Source organism: Carassius auratus, chromosome 42 (genome assembly GCF_003368295.1).
Source record: "Carassius auratus strain Wakin chromosome 42, ASM336829v1, whole genome shotgun sequence".
Taxonomy (NCBI): Eukaryota; Metazoa; Chordata; class Actinopteri; order Cypriniformes; family Cyprinidae; genus Carassius; species Carassius auratus.
Genome location: NC_039284.1, coordinates 7,489,954 through 7,506,523, shown reverse-complemented (window position 1 = coordinate 7,506,523; position 16,570 = coordinate 7,489,954). Strand labels below are relative to the sequence as shown.

The window sequence follows — 16,570 nt, the reverse complement described above, 5'->3', positions numbered from 1 at the left end:
AGATGGTAATGTTTTCTCTTGGTTCTTGGTTCTAAATAAATGCGACTTATAGTCCAATGCGACTTATAAATGTTTTTTTCCTCGTCATGATGTATTTTTGGACTGATGCGACTTATACTCAGGTGCGACTTATAGTCCGAAAAATACGGTAGAACCTTTTGTTATGTACATGTCATTTTATCAAGGACTGCTTCTCTAATCTTGTCTTTTATCTTCCTTGACCTCAATTTTTTTTTTTTTTTTTTTTTTTTTTTTGGACTAGCAAGCTCTCCGAACCATAACGTGTAAGTACAAACCCGATTCCAAAAAAAACGGGGACACTGTACAAATTGTGAGTAAAAAAGGAATGGAATAATTTACAAATCTCATAAACTTATATTTTATTCACAATAGAATATAGATAACATATCATATGTTGAAAGTGAGGCATTTTGAAATGTCATGCCAAATATTGGCTTATTTTGGATTTCATGAGAGCTACTTATTCCAAAAAAGTTGGGACTGGTAGCAATAATAGGCCGGAAGAGTTAAATGTACATGTAAGGAACAGTTGGAGGAAAAATTTGCAACTTACTATGTCAACTGGCAACGTGATTGGGTATAAAAAGAGCCTCTCAGAGTGGCAGTGTCTCTCAGAAGTCAAGATGAGCAGAGGATCACCAATTCCCCCAATGCTGCAGCGAAAATAGTGGAGCAATATCAGAAAGGAGTTTCTCAGAGAAGAACTACAAATAGTTTGAAGTTACCATCATCTACAGTGCATAATATCATCCAAAGATTCAGAGAATCTGGAACAATCTCTGTGCATAAGGGTCAAGGCCGGAAAACCATACTGGATGCCGTGATCTTCGGGCCCTAAGACAGCACTGCATCACATACAGGAATGCTACTGTAATGAAAATCACAACATGGGCTCAGGAATATTGTCGGTGAAGACAATCCACCGTGCCATTCGCCGTTGCCGGCTAAAAGTCTATATGTCAAAAAAGAAGCCATATCTAAACATGATCCAGAAGCACAGGCGTTTTCTCTGGACCAAGGCTCATTTAACATGGACTGTGGCAAAATGGAAAACTGTTCTGTGGTCAGGCGAATCAAAATTTGAAGTTCTTTTTGAAAAACTGGGACGCCATGTCATCCGGACTAAAGAGGACAAGGACAACCCAAGGTGTTATCAGCGCTCAGTTCAGAAGCCTGCATCTCTGATGGTATGGGGCTGCATGAGTGCATGTGGCATGGGCAGCTTACACATCTGGAAAGCCACCATCAATGCTGAAATGTATATCCAAGTTCTAGAACAACATATGCTCCCATCCAAACCTTGTCTCTTTCAGGGAAGACCTTGCATTTTCAGCATGACTATGCTCTGAATCATGTATGTAATCAGACTAATGGATGGGTGAAACTTCACGGCGCGTCTGCCAAGGGAGGCTCGTAAACAAGTGACAACGTTTCTGTAGTTCTTGCCTCACCTCTTTCTGGCTCATGGGGTTGCTCCAGCTGTCATGACCCTGTCGCGGTCTGTGGAGCGGCTCCCATCTCACATGGAATATCAACTGCCTGGAATGCTGGCCATATTTAGAGCATTGAAACACTTTCTCCCAGACCTAAGAAATTGCAATGTGTTGGTGGCACCTACAACACATCGGTGGTCTCATACATCAACCACCAGGTAGTTCTGTGTTCACACTCCTTGTACAAGCTATGGTGTGTCAGATTTGGAAAATGTTTGGCCAGACTCAGGTGGACTTGTTTGAGATTCAAGAGACATTGCAATGTCCCTTCTGGTACACTCTGACTCATCCAGCTCCACTGGGCCTGGATGCCATGGTATAGATGTGGCCGAAGCTTCGTCTGTATGCCTTTCCCACAATTGTTCAGCTCCCGGGAATTCTGGAGAGAGTGCACTGTGACGGGGTCCATCTGCTGATAGTATCCCTGTTGTAGACAGGCCAAGTATGGTTCTCTGATCTGATTTCTCTTCTCTACGGCTATCCATGGGAGATTACCCTAAGGAGGGATCTCCTCTCACAGGAGGAGGGCACGATATTCCACACCTGCCCAGAGCTGTGGAAGTTATGAGTGTGGCCTCTGTGCGGGCACAACTCATAGCTTCCGGTCTCTCAACCGAGGTTGTTGAGACCATCCTCCAATCCAGAGTTCCCTGAAGGGGAACTTTTCAAGGTAATGTATGTAACCCTAGTCCCATGAGTTAACAAGATGCTGTATCTCCTGCCATACTTCCAGCATCACTGCGAGAGCTTCCCTCATTCTCCAGAAGCTAGAGTTGGGGTACTCGAACTTGGACTCGGACTCGAGTCCGGACTCGAGTCCAATTTTGAATGAACTCGGACTTGTCACGCACTCGGGTGAATTTGTACTCGGACTTGACACGGACTTGAACATTTTGGACTCGGAAAATATTCCGAGTACAGTCGAGTCCGCGTCATGTGTAACAATAAAACCAGCATAAAATTGAAATGATAAATTAATGAATGTCTCCCCTTCTGTCATTTTACTGCACCACACCGGCAGGCAGAAGTCTCATGCTTGCAGACGAAACACACGCACCACTCACTGGATATCAGTGTGGATTAGTGATGGGAAGTTCGATTCTTTTCCGCGAACCGGTTCTTTCGGACGGTTTGATTCAATAAACCGGTTGAAAAAAAAAAAACAGTTCACCGGATACATAATCCATTGCGATGTATTTGTTATTAAATGAACTTACGTCAGATTGCCCTTCATTCAAGCCCTCGGTTTATCCGCACTCATTACATTAGCACAGGATCAGTTCAGAATCAATCACCAAAAGAATCAGTTCGGTTCAGACGCGCTGTGAGTCAGTTGGCTTCATGCTGAATCACGAATGCGCAGTATCATCAGCTCCTCGGTTCTCGAATCGGACGCGTCCGAAAGAAACGGTTTTCGGTTCAGTGTACTGATGATCTGAAAACTGATACAACCGGTTCTTGACTCGAGAACGAGAATCGCTCAAAACCCGGGTAGGAAAATCTGACAGGGTAGGATAAAATGTCAGGACACCGGCACATGCTGCGCAGTATCATCAGCTGCTCTACTCGTGTTCATGTACTGTTTATTACAAACTCAGTTTGTGAATCTGTCATCATTAACTATAAATACAGTACAGATATTTCATAAATCATCCCTTATTCATATTAAACATGGAGCCTTTAGAGTCTTAATTATTGTCCAACTTCCCTGAAAACCCCTTTGGCCCATACATAATCTACAATATACAGATTAGAAACAAGTAGCCCCTATCTTAAAAAAAAAAGTATATATATATATATATATATATATATATATATATATATATATATATATATATATATACTGTATATATATTATAGTTTTATCACACTTTCCGATGTTTAACAAAATACTTGAAAAATTACACGCATGTGCAGTATCATCAGTTCATCGGTTCTCAAATCGGACGCCTCCGAAAGACACGGTTTTCGGTTCAGTGTACTGGTGATCCGAAAACCGATGCAACCGAGTACCAAAGACAGCAGCAGCAACCAACAGATGCTGCACAGCTCAGCATTGCAGGATTTGCAAGACCAGAACTGACCAAACAAGCAATGCAACTTTATGATGCAAGTTCTCCAAGACAACAAGAAATTCATAATGTCATCATTAAGGATCTCCTCATTGGCTGCACTTTACCTCTGTCAAATGTGGGGGAGAGGCATTAAATAACTGAAATGTCATTTTTAACTGGAGGACAATATAGTGTGATACAATAATAAAATAGGTTCATTTGTATTTTCATGCACTTGTAATACAATAAAACCTTTGAAAACTTTTTTGATAGGAAACTAGTTCTGTTGACATAAAATAAAAATGTTCAATGGCAATGACTAGATGTAACAGTGGTATTTTTTTTATTACATTTTTATATTGCCATTGGTTTAATGGGTTGAAAGGTTAAAATATAAATAGAATGTAAAAATGTACAATACCAATTTATAATCTTTTTAAATTTAATTACTTTCTGGACTCGGGCGGACTCGACTCGGACTCGGCCTTTAAGGACTCGGACTTGAGTCCAACTCGCCCCCTTTTGGACTCGGACTCGGACTTGGACTCGATGTTTGTGGACTTGGTCTTGACTCGTACTCGACAAAGGTGGACTCGGACCCAACTCTACCAGAAGCTGCCACTGTCTCCACCTCATGTGCCTTTATACCTTCCTGGTCACACATCACCCCATCCGTGACGTCGCACCCATCCATTGGTCTGATTACACACACAATTCAGAGCATAGTCACAATGAAAGGCATTTCAAAATCGGCCAATGCAGTGTCTCATTCCCTCAGGGAACTAGGGTTACATACGTAACCTTCAGAAATTTCTGTTCACTGAATACCTTTAGCATTTTTGTGTGTTTTAGTGGATTAAATGTAATGTTTGTGTTTAGTGGTCTACTGTAAAATAAGATAACCCAAACAGACAAATATATTACCCCATATGCATACCTGTTGTTGACCATAAGAGACCTACATAAGACGTATCTAAGTTCCATCACTAACCCATGTAGGCAGACTCCTGTAGGCACTAAATGACCTAGGTCCTATATAGAGCTCATCAAGGGCCAATCATCAACTCATCTGGGCAAAATTAGTCCCAGTTGGGTATCAAAAACCTTTAAAATCACAATGAAATCATCTAGGAACTTGTTAAACATAGCTTGTACCTACTCTTTTTCCTAATGATGAAATCATTTGAAATGATGCATAGCAGACACAGCATCAAAATCATATTTATCACCTACTGTACATTTTGCCCATATTTTTTTTTTTTTTGTTTAGTGTTTATGAATAATTGGATCTATTCTAAATTTCCCTTTTAATCTTACAGGTTATCATATGTTCATATTTTTATCTCATTGTAGGAACAAAACATTTTAGCTGCTTGGTAAAAAAAAAAAAAAAAAAAAAAACCTTAGTATGAAAGTTACAGTATGTTTCCTAATGAATTAAGCTATTTTATAAAATAAATAAATAAATAAAGGAAAAGTGATTCCCTTTTGATAATACACTCATACTGTGTCGCTAGACGCTATGGGGAAAAAACTCATTTTTCCTAGAGGACTGAAGACTTTGGTTCATGCAGTGATAAAAAATAAAAATAAAACAAAATGAACCAATGGCTCGGCAGTGGTGCAGCATGAGTCTATGGAGGTGAAGCCTGCCAGTGCCTGGCAGAATGGACTGGGTCGCCTGGCTATATAAACAGGTATTTCGCCATAGGATCTCAGATTAATTCTCTTTCAGTGACGTCAATCTTCTCTTCGATGACCCACGAAACCTGAAGTTGATACAGCGAGCTGCGCACCTCTGCTGTTCTTGCTTAGTGCTTTCAGCCCGATCCGCTTCAGCACCCAGCTCATCCCATCTGGTGAGTTCTAAAAGCAAATTTCCAGCCATGTTTTGCAATGTCGCAATGTGAGTGCAGATGGGCAGTGAGCACGTCTCCTGTCTGTGTAACGCCCACACAGATTACACGCTCACCGAGATGAAATGCTCTTGTTCAGAGTATGAATCTCACTATTTTCTGCTCACTGAGTGGATGATCCACCCACAGACAATTAAGAAAATCTGGAGGATCTTTGGCAAGGCAGAGGTCGACCTTTTTGCCTCAAAGGACAACTCTCACTGCCAAACCTATTTTTAAAAAATGAGGATGCATTGTCCCCCGAATTGTCGAAACTCTTCCTGTATGCTTTTTCCCCAATTGCTCTGATCCCCTAGATCAGGTGATTCAGGGAGCACAGGTCCAGGAGGCTCCATCTGCACCAGCCCCTCACATTCACATTATGAGATCTGTCCATGGTCCTGAGAGTTCTCAAAGGCTTCCCACCATCAGTTAAGCAAGTAGGTGACTTGCAGGCTCTCTTGATAAGCCTTGTCTGCCTAACAATGCCAAAGTTGTCCTAATTCGAAGTCATGGGCATGTCCCTAAGGTGCTCTACACTCCGTTTAGAGCCCAGGTTATTACTCTCTCTGTGCTTCTTCCTTCTGAGGAGGACCAGGATTTTAATCCTCTCTCCCCAGTCAGGGCATTGAGAATTGACATTGAGCATTCCGCCCCCTTAAGGCAGTCAAAACAACTATTCGTATGCTTTGGTGGCCGCACAAAGGGGTCCCCGGTCACAAAGCAGAGGATTTCTCGATGGTTAGTTGATGCTATTGTAACGGAGGCCAGCGAGTAGTGCTGTGCAGGTAAACCTCACTCCCCGATCTCAAGAGACACACTGGCGACTGATGCTAGTGGCTGTTAGTGCCTCTGCCTATCATGCCGGAGTCCCGGGTTTGAGCCCCGCTTGGAGGGAGTGTGAGGAGTGTCAGAGAGGACCCGGGATGGGAGTGAGGTTTAGGGGGGTGAGTGTAACGGAGGCCAGTGAGTAGTGCTGTGCAGGTAAACCTCACTCCCTGATCTCAAGAGATGCACTGGTGACTGAGGCTAGTGGCTGTGGCCATTTAGCCTCCTTGTTAGTGTGTCTGCCTCCCATGCCAGAGACCCGGGTTTGAGCCCTGCTCAGTGCGAGGAGCGTCGGAAAGGACCTCTGGCTACACTATCACACTAGCATAAACATCCCTGTGCCTTCAGAGCCCCATAGGAGTGAGAACCCATTCCACTTGAGGAGTGGTCTCTTCCTGGGTGTGGTCTAGTGGTGTGACCATAGCAGACATCTGTGCGGCTGGGCCTGGCCGTCAACCTTTGGCAGGTTCTATAACATGGATGTTCCAGTCTTGCAGGCCTGGATTTTATCTGCTTAATACGGCCTGTCTAAGGCAGTCTAAATCTCAGACACTGCCTGATTCTTTCAAGGAATGCTGTTACTACTGCTGAGGCTGTACATACAACCGTTGGAATGATTAACTGGGCTGAATCTCAGTGAGTTCAGCATTCTTGTCTACTGCAGGGCTCTCCCTACACATAATTGGTTCCTCTGAGCATTTATTGCTCAAGGTCAGTTCATATCAGTCATTCCTTTTTCATGGAACAGCTGGATTGCATTTGTTCCCATAGTGTCTAGCGACGCAGTTCGAATGAAGTATCGAAAGGGAACATACTAAGTTACTTACATAACCTTGGTTCCCTAACATATGGGAATGAGTACTGTGTTATTTGCTGTGCCATGATGCTGCACAACTCAGTGTCATCACTTTAAACAAATTTACTTAAGATTCTATGGTGAAATGCCTGCTTTTATAGCAAGATGGCCCCGCCCATTCTGGCGGATCTGGCGGGCTTCACCGCCATAGACTAATGAAACAATGCTGCCAAGCCAATGTTTTTTTTTTTTTTTTTTTTTTTTTTTATTTATCACTACACGAACCAATGGCCATGCAGTTACACTGTGTGATTGAAAAAATATATAAATTATTCAGTCCTCTGTGAAAAAGGAGTAGAACTTATTCCCATATCTCAGGGAACCAAGGTTATATAAGTAACCGAGTATGTTTGCTTCTCGCTAAATCCCTTTAAATAATCATGGATCATGGTAAATTAAATGTGCAAAGCATAAATAAAACTCTATGGGAGGTATCTAAGGCAGCAGGCATAATGGATGACAAGTATGTTTGATATGAGATTACACATCATGGAAAGTGTGTGCATCTCAGTAGGCTGCATGCCAGTTCAATGTTTTATGACTACTACAGACTACATTTGTGCACTGTATGAGTTCTATCATCTGATCTTTGAGGATATCTCCCTTATAGTAAATTCATTAAAAGTGGATATTTTTTTTTAATTGTCAGCACTTTTTGGTATGAATGAAATGCAATGACTTATATCAGAGAAGAATAAGACAAAGTATTAAGTTTGAGAACACCTTGAGGCAGAAAAGAGTCTGGATCCAGAACACCTGAGAAGAGATGATGCTGACCCTCAGAGGACCTCAGATTATGCTAACCCTAAATCAACAAACAGAACTAACAATTATTGCTACATGTGTGACTGCATCATTTAATAACTTAATTAATAATATTGATAGTTCATCGTCTAGCTGACTTCGTCTTGTATTATTATTATTATTTTTATTTTTTCTAAAATCCTGTCAAATGTGCACAAACTACTAGCTACTACTAAATATTGTAGAAACATAATTTTCTGTAAAGTTGCTTTGTAACGATTTGTATTGTAAAAAGCGCAATACAAATAAACTTTAATTGAATTGAAAAGAAGGGACAAAAGCCCACACTCTGAAAATAAATAAACAATTCACGGAGGCTGAGAAGCAAGCAGACAAAAAAACATACAGTTTTAAATATTATGAATTCTGTGTGTTTATCTTGTTGTAGCATTTTTTTTTTTTTTTTTTTTTTTTGGAACACAGAAATGGTTTAGAATGATTTAGTCTTTTTTCAACAACTCCAAGTGAAATATAATAAAATAAATAAAAAATAATTGACACTATGCAGCTTCACATCTACACATATGTCAGAACAGTGTTAATGCACCTTCTCATTTTTTGTTCTGACCAGGAAATTAAGAGGATCACAGTACAGAATACCACCATACATTCTTATATAATTGTATACAAAAAAGTCATAGAAAGAATTATATACCAAGAGCAGTAGCAAAATATAAATGATGGATGTTACAAATCTAGAATGTGGCCTAAATGTTTAGTTAAAATCATTATAATAATAATGCAAAAATAAATAAATAAATACAAATAAAATAACACATAAAAAGCTGTTTGTCATGTTTGTTTATCCAAGTATTTCTGTATATAATATAACTGTATCAGTAAAACATACTTCAAACCATATACAGTGACATTCTATCAGACAAACAAAAAGGCAATGGAACTTTAAGCTTTTCACAAAATAGAAAAATAAAGATTTATTCAAAATAATAAAAATAAACGTTGTATGTTATGATCCTTTGGGTAAAACGTCCTAGGGACACTACATCTATAGTACACACTTAACAAAATTTAATAGCCATTTTAATGACTTCAATGTGTTTATACACTGGATTGGCTGGAGATTTGTACAAATAATAAGTCTATATATATATATATATATATATATATTCATCATTACAACAAAATAATACCTTATATTCAGGGACAATATAAAGGTAAGGTCATAGAAACCTGAACCTACAAAATCCAATTAGCATCCTCACCCAAACTCAGCACCTGCCTCTTGTCCACCACTTTATATATGACGGCTATCACTATATACTACTTTAAAATTCCAGTAAATTGTATTAAATTGTACTATAGATGTGTCCAAAGGAAGTATCACCACATTTTTGAAATGGTAAAATCTGAGATCGTGAGTATACATGATTTATCATGTATGAGTATACATGATTTTCATCATTTACTAATCATGTAACCCACACTTTTCACCTGTATCACCTTGAACTGCACTAATAGCAAGAGAGTCCCCTTGGAGCAACCTGAGGTTAAGGGCCATCACTCAAGGACACAATGATGATAGAGGAGCTCAGTTTCTCCTCAGTTCATGATTCACCTCTGTGTGAAATCAAGCTTGACACAACCATTTGGCACGAATAAATGTGTCTGCACAAAACTGTGATCCAGATCATGTCCTAAATGTCTTTCACAACATACTGTCTAGCTTAACACTCTGACCTACATTTCAGGCTTAAGTCTTGAGGGGATTGTTGTGAATAGTACAAACGTAAATCACCAACACTAACAAAACTAATCTTACAGAGGGAATAGATCTATAATTATAAAGTTATCAATGCTTGGTCAAATCCTATTATGAAATATCAGAAAATCATAATAGTTTATTATACTAATGGGGAATGCTTGCAAAATATTGGGTACCACAGTACAGTGATTGGGTTAGATAGTAAATGTTAATACCATCTAATCAATGATTCCCATATTCATATGCCATGGTACTTTTCAGAATAACATGCTATTACTATGGTACCATAGTCAAACCATGTAGGTATATACCATTTTTAAACTTTTTTTATAGTAGACCAAGGGGACCTCGAACAGAGTCTCTTCATGGTTGGATATGCAGTGTATTGGTTGAGTATGTAATATGTAATAAATATACCTTTGCATAAATAATATGGACCTCAAACAGACTGACTGGTACTGTCCTGTACCAGTACTAAATAGCTAGCTTTAAAACTCAGAAACTAATAACAAATGTGATAGATGCACTGATAAACTGAAAAGAGGCACATAATGTATTCTTCCATAACTTGAGATTTGTATGTCTCTTCAGTGTAAAGTATTTGTGACAGACTGTACTGTATTCTCCAGTTGTTCAGGAAAAATGCTGTGGGGGGGGGGGGGGGGGGGCAACACTAGAATTAACTATAAAAAGTCAAAATGACAACAAAAGAAAATAACCTACAAAACATCATTACATTTGCATTTTCTTCTACTACTTTTTTGTAGTACCTGGTAGATTTTGTAGTCCTGTCTCAAACATTTGGTCCATTGTGATGCACATACACTTAGCTGAGGAAAATCCTCTTGGCATTCTGCAGTGCACAGTGATATATTTTTTTTTTTTTCTTTTATTCCCCCTGCCTCTCTGTGATACCCCCACTCCCCTTGTTCTAGGGTATTTATTCATATCTGCTTTAAAGTTTGAAGGCAACTGGAGATATCCTTTGTCCAGCTCTCAATAAACAGGACTAGCCCTGGCCTCGTCTGCTTGCCTAACTCATACACAAACCTTTGAACGTCTTTGTGATCAAATGAACAGAAGGACAATATTGACATGGAAAATCATGCACTGCAAAGTCACGGCCACTGCTGAGGTGTCTTTTCATTACGGCCATTTGAGTCCTTCTTGACATCACATGTTACAGTAAGTTCATATACTTTTTTGTTATTTTTTGGCAGACTTAATCTGATATCTCTGTCAGACTGTACTCTCCATGACCCACTCAGAGCTATCAAATGTTGCCTTATCACCATCCCCCTCGCTCTCATCGCACTGCAGGAGCATGCCATTGACTGAGAGACTCCTCTTAGTCCAAATGTTGCTGATGCATCGTGGGTAGCTAAGGCAATGTGAAGCACCAAAGTCACCCATGTCGAACGAGTGGCTGCGCTTGGGTTTGTTCGCTGTTGGCAGCATTACAAGCTTCCCCAGCTTGGAATCTACCCGGCCTAGCAGAGGCTCCTTATCAGTGGCCGGTCTCATGGCCATCACCATAGCCCCTGAGGAAGATGGTCCTCCCGGATCTCTTGTGGGAACCCTCAGGTCCATAGAGGCAAATACCCCAAGTAGATTATCCAGATTTGGTCGTGCCTTAGTTGATGACTGCTTCCACCTGTTGGGCAAGGTGTGAGAATCCACATGTCGGTTGTAAGATTCAACTTTCTCACTTCCAAGGTAGTCAGCCGAGGAAGATGAAGAGGATGACATGCTACTCTGCAAAGAGCCACACTTAAACTCCACCACTTCATCTCGCATCACCACTACAGTCTTTGGAGCCTGCAGTGTAGGAGCACCGTTGTTAAGTCTCTGCGCGGCCTGTGGCCTTCCGTTGGTCTGGGAGTGGGTGTTGCTCACTGTCACCAACTTTGCAACCTGCAACCCACTGTTCACTTTATAACGTACCATGAGGATGACGATAAATACCACCAAAGTGGCTACGATCACTCCCCCAATCACCAAGATCATGGTTCCTCCTAAAAACTGACTGTGCATCGATTGGCATCGGGGGTAGTCATCATGTGTCTCGAACTCCACACAACCCACTATGTTTGTTGCAGTGAGTGTGGTGGCGGTGTCTTCCCAGATGGCCAACACACATAGGTCATACTGCATCCCTGGCATCAGGTTGTTGACCAAGAATGAATTGCTGATCGCCGGAATCATCCTGTGAATAAGATACTGAGATTAAAACTGACTCTCAAAGTTCAACAGAAGACTAATCGTTAAATAGATGCAGTAGACAGAAACCACAAGTATATAACACGTTGTCATTAAAATATACATACTGACTGGTCACTGCCTTAATTTGTGGATGCACATGATGCTCTGTACGTTGGCGGAAAACAATCATTATTCATTTTATTGCGGTGAAAACTTAGGGGGGTACAAGGGTGTTTCATGTATTCAGATTTGTTCACAGTGTTAAAGAGATGGATTCTCATTCTCGTTTTACAAAATAATTTAGAAAAGTTTCGGCTGTTTTTTTTTTTTTTTTTTTTTTGATCGTGGATTTAATTACGTAGCAGGAGTGGAACCCCTTATATGAGCATTTTTTTGGAAAAGTGTGCCTGCGCACATGTCGACCAGAGGAGAGCGAAACCGCGCACATCAACACGCTTCATCGGGAAACCGTCGGCACTCGGCAGCGCTGCATCGGATTTGTTCAAGAATGTCTCCAAATAAGTGTGTTTTTGGGTGTGAGGGAAAGGTTACCATGTTCAGCTTCCCAAAGAACCCAGAGTTACACGAACAGTGTATGCAGTTAGTTTTACCGTGGCAGCAACGGAGTGTTATCAAGTGCCTTTGTGTGTTCTCGTCATTTAAGTGACTAATGTTTTATAAACAAGGTCCAGGTCGACACTGGATTTGCACATTGTTTACTATTAAAACATGGAGCGATCCCTGTGATAAAAGACCCCATTCATGTAAGTACAATTGCATCAGATTTCTGTCTTTTGTTGGAAATCAGCACATAAGTGAATATACAGTATGTTAATGGAAAACAACACAAAACGTCAGTATTATAGCTCCGCCCATGGCATGCCTCTAGGATCTCTGCTTTTTCTGTAGGGAATCGGAAAACTGTATTTTTCTTTTATAAATATGATAAAACAAATGACATTTTGCCTATATGAAGGATTCAGTACTACTCTATAGGTACTCAAGATTAACATGAGATTAGGTGAAACTGTGTATGTTGTGTACCCTTTAATTACTTGCAAAGCAATGATCATATCAACCTTGGAAGTTCATTTAGATTAAATGATTTTGAAATTAGGTCTATTGTTCAGTCAGTGGAGCCAGAGATAAAAAGCAGTTGTTTTGACTAACATGAAGCAAAGTGAGGATTACACAAATGGAACTATTTGAAAAAAATACTAGACAAACACGCAAAATTCTTGTCGACACTGAATCACACATTATTACAAACATACTGTACATTATTTTAGGTTCCTGAATTGGTAAGAATATAGATCTGGCTTTTGTTAATGTAAAAAATAAATTTCCTTAGGTATATTTTATGTAGCACTTAAAACGCACCTTGAGTACAGATGGCATGCAATCACAAATGTTCTTTTTTTTATAACTGTATTAGCTCATAATTACCTAGAACATTCTTTACAGATACCTTTCTGCGGATTTAGACTTAGAATACTAATTAGAGTCAAACATTGATCTAACTACCCTGTTCTGAGAAGGTTATGTATTTTAATAGAACCAATAGAAGTATTTTAGGCTATTTACAGAATCTGGGCAAATAGAAGACAAACTGTACAATTGTGTGCAATGGAGATATTGTATATATATATATAATTATTATTATTATTATTATTATTATTATTATTAATAATAATCATATTTATTGGTCTCTAGGGTTCTATGCAAAATTAGACAAAAAATAGGAGCTCAAAACTGGGCAGTGGGTAGAGAAAATAAACACCTCCCTTATAAAAAAATAAATACATAAAACTAAATGTATTTATGCAGCACTTGCCCACTGGAAAGGTAATTTCAACATGGATTGTGTTATGGACAAATTTCATGGTTCTTTTGCATTCCCAGTCATTGTAAGTTTATGGAGAAGAATGACCAACATAGTCTTAAGATTTATGATTACAGTCTTAACAGATTTAAGTCTTAAGATACACTTTTTCATTTTTGGAAAGTAAATGATGACGAAATGTTAAATTTTGGGGTGAAAAAAAAAAAATCATAGGATCTTGTGCTTTGTAAGAGACATCATTTAACACAGTGCAGCCTAACACACTGTCTACAGTAAGCCTCCATGCCAGCTAGTCCATTACTCATTAATAATTGCTTTCCCATCACGGGAGAAGACGCTACATTTAATGTTGACAGATTCACAAGAGAGCCCAACCTTTTTCCACTCAAGCCTTAGTGATTGATTTTTTTTTTTCTTTGTTGTTGCCAGTATCCAAGTTAACACGCTCTTCCAAGACACGGGGAAGAAAACAGATCTATAATGTCACATCCAGTTCACTAGCATTAAGTCATTAACTAATAGAGAGGCACCAGTAAATGAACAGTCATACTCATTCTTTGTAGATCATATGCTTTACATAAGTTGGGGAAACTAGATAGCCTAATGCTTATGTATAACCTTTCACATTTAGGAAGTTTGATGTGGGCTCCTATCACTTTGATTATAAATTGTAGTAGATCATGTAGATATAAAGAAACGATGTAGTGATTTGAAATGAATATCAAAAGGATAAAGCATATTCTAAAAGCTCCTGTTGCCTCAGGCTTGTAATGGTGATGATCATAATGGTTGTATTATGCAAAAAAAAAAAAAAAAAAAAAAAAAGTCTAGATGGAATATGATTTTCTACACATTATTTCACACAGAGAAAATGTTGCATTGGATTAAAAGTTGGTGAGATCAGTCTTTTAACAGCTAATATAAGCCCATTTAAATAAAAATGACTGTGGCACATTCGTGCTTGTGATTTTACCATAAACTTTTATAGTCATTTGATCAATATAAATGTATTTGCTAACATTGCTAAATTTTATATTTATTTCATTGTTTGCAATGTAAATGTTTTTGGTGGATGGATAAAGTGCTGTTGGTGGGTTTAGACATAAGTTTACACATTAAAGGATAAGTGAGTCATTATTGTCATAGCTATAACAACCACAGAACACCATTAACATATTTAAGATAGGTCCGTATATACATATATGCATACATATACAAAAGCTATGTCTAAGATGAATCTTTACATATGTGAGTCAACCTTTAAGTGTAATTATATTAACCATATTCCCTTGGAAGACTGAATTGAGTTACAAAATACATAATTTATCTCGAATTCTAATCTAATGATAATTTACAAAAATATTTAGAAAGAATCTAAAGTGCAGGAGGAAGTACATTCCTGATTAGTGTGTAGTTTGGTGGTTTAAATGAAATTGTTATATTTACCTATAAATCAGGACATCATCCTCTGAACAGTTATATTGGAGCTGGTACATTTTGACTTTAGGTGCCACTTTGCTTACTGTCCACTTGATCAGAGCAGAGACTGCAGTGACCTCTGTCACTGACACTACCTGTTCTGGTTGGGCTTTTGTCTCCCCTTTATTCGTTTTAGTGGAGCTGGTGATGTCAGATAGCCTGGACTTGGGCTGAGCTGTGCGGTTAGTTCCATTGCTTAGATGGGGGAGCTGGATGATGGAGAGCTCAATTGAGGCTGTAGATTCTCCAGCAGCATTTGCAGCAATGCAAGTAAATGTTCCATAATCCTTAGAGGTGGTGACCATAATGTCTAAAGTACCATTTTCATACACAGTAGCCCTGGATGAGTTACCAATTAGTCTGTCATCTGGAGCAACCCAGTGTATGAGAGGCATAGGGTCACCCACGGCCTTGCAGCGTAAACTGGCCGTCTGTCCCTCCAGGACCAAAAGCTTATGGGTATGTTGGGTAATTAATGGTGGTTCACACACAAACTCTTCCTCTCGCACATACCAGAAGTAGCGACCTTTCAGACTAGGAGGGGAGGCACATGTTTCCATATCGTCCTCCCGTTCTAAACGGCGCAACCAAAGAATCTCACAGTTACAGTGAAGAGGATTCCCGCCAAAGCTGAGAGACAAGACCGGGGCAAATGGTGTACTAAAAATGCTGCTGCTTTGTGACCGAGCAAAGATAGGATCTGGCGGAAGCTTCTGGAGGCGGTTTGATGTAAGATCCAGCCTTGCCAGCTTTTCAAGATCAGTAAAAGTGCCTTCAGCGATGTGGCTGATGAGATTGTGGTCCAGACTCAGCTGATGTAGGTTGAGCATTTTGCGAATGGCCTCCCAGGGTATGCCTCGTAGGTTGTTGTAGGAGAGGTCTAGGTCCTCCAAGGTAAGCAGCAGGTCATCGAAAGCTTCTTTGGAGATATGAGTCAGTTGGTTGTTGTTTAGGATGAGGTGCTGCAAGTTCACTAAGCCTCGCAAGGCATCTGGGCCCAACTCTGTCAACCGGTTACTGTCCAGATGCAGCGATCGCAGCGTTTCAAGATCCACGAAGGAGAAGGGCTGAATGAAACTGATGGTGTTTCGTGACAGTGTGAGGTCCACCAGGCCTGTCATGTTGGTGAAGTCTTGCTGGGTAATTTTGATAATGTAGTTTCCCCCCAGGCGTAACTCCACAGTTCTTCTGTCAATGTTAGGGGGAACGAACAGCAGACCTTTGGATGGGCACAGTGTGCCCAAGGATTCTGACAGGTTCTGACAGACACAATATTTAGGGCAGGCGGTGGTGATCATCACTGTGCTTCCCAGCAGAAGGAGGCTGCAGAGCACTTTGGCCATGGTAAATCACAAGCAGGGACCTGGAAAGA

General features: G+C 39.8%; 1 protein-coding gene across 1 annotated transcript in view; it reads right to left on the bottom strand.

Annotated features, from left to right (window-relative positions):
• Positions 1 to 10,407: 10,407 nt before the first annotated feature.
• Positions 10,408 to 16,570, bottom strand: part of LOC113060533 (leucine-rich repeat and fibronectin type-III domain-containing protein 2-like) — a 102,595-nt gene continuing 96,432 nt past the window's right edge. Inside the window, exons 3-4 of the mRNA XM_026229519.1 lie at positions 15,166 to 16,561; positions 10,408 to 11,880 (exon numbers count right to left, since the gene is read on the bottom strand). Coding sequence (XP_026085304.1) covers positions 10,914 to 11,880; positions 15,166 to 16,541 — 2,343 coding nt within the window. The 5' untranslated portion in view covers positions 16,542 to 16,561 and the 3' untranslated portion in view covers positions 10,408 to 10,913. The remainder of the gene's footprint in view (positions 11,881 to 15,165; positions 16,562 to 16,570) is intronic.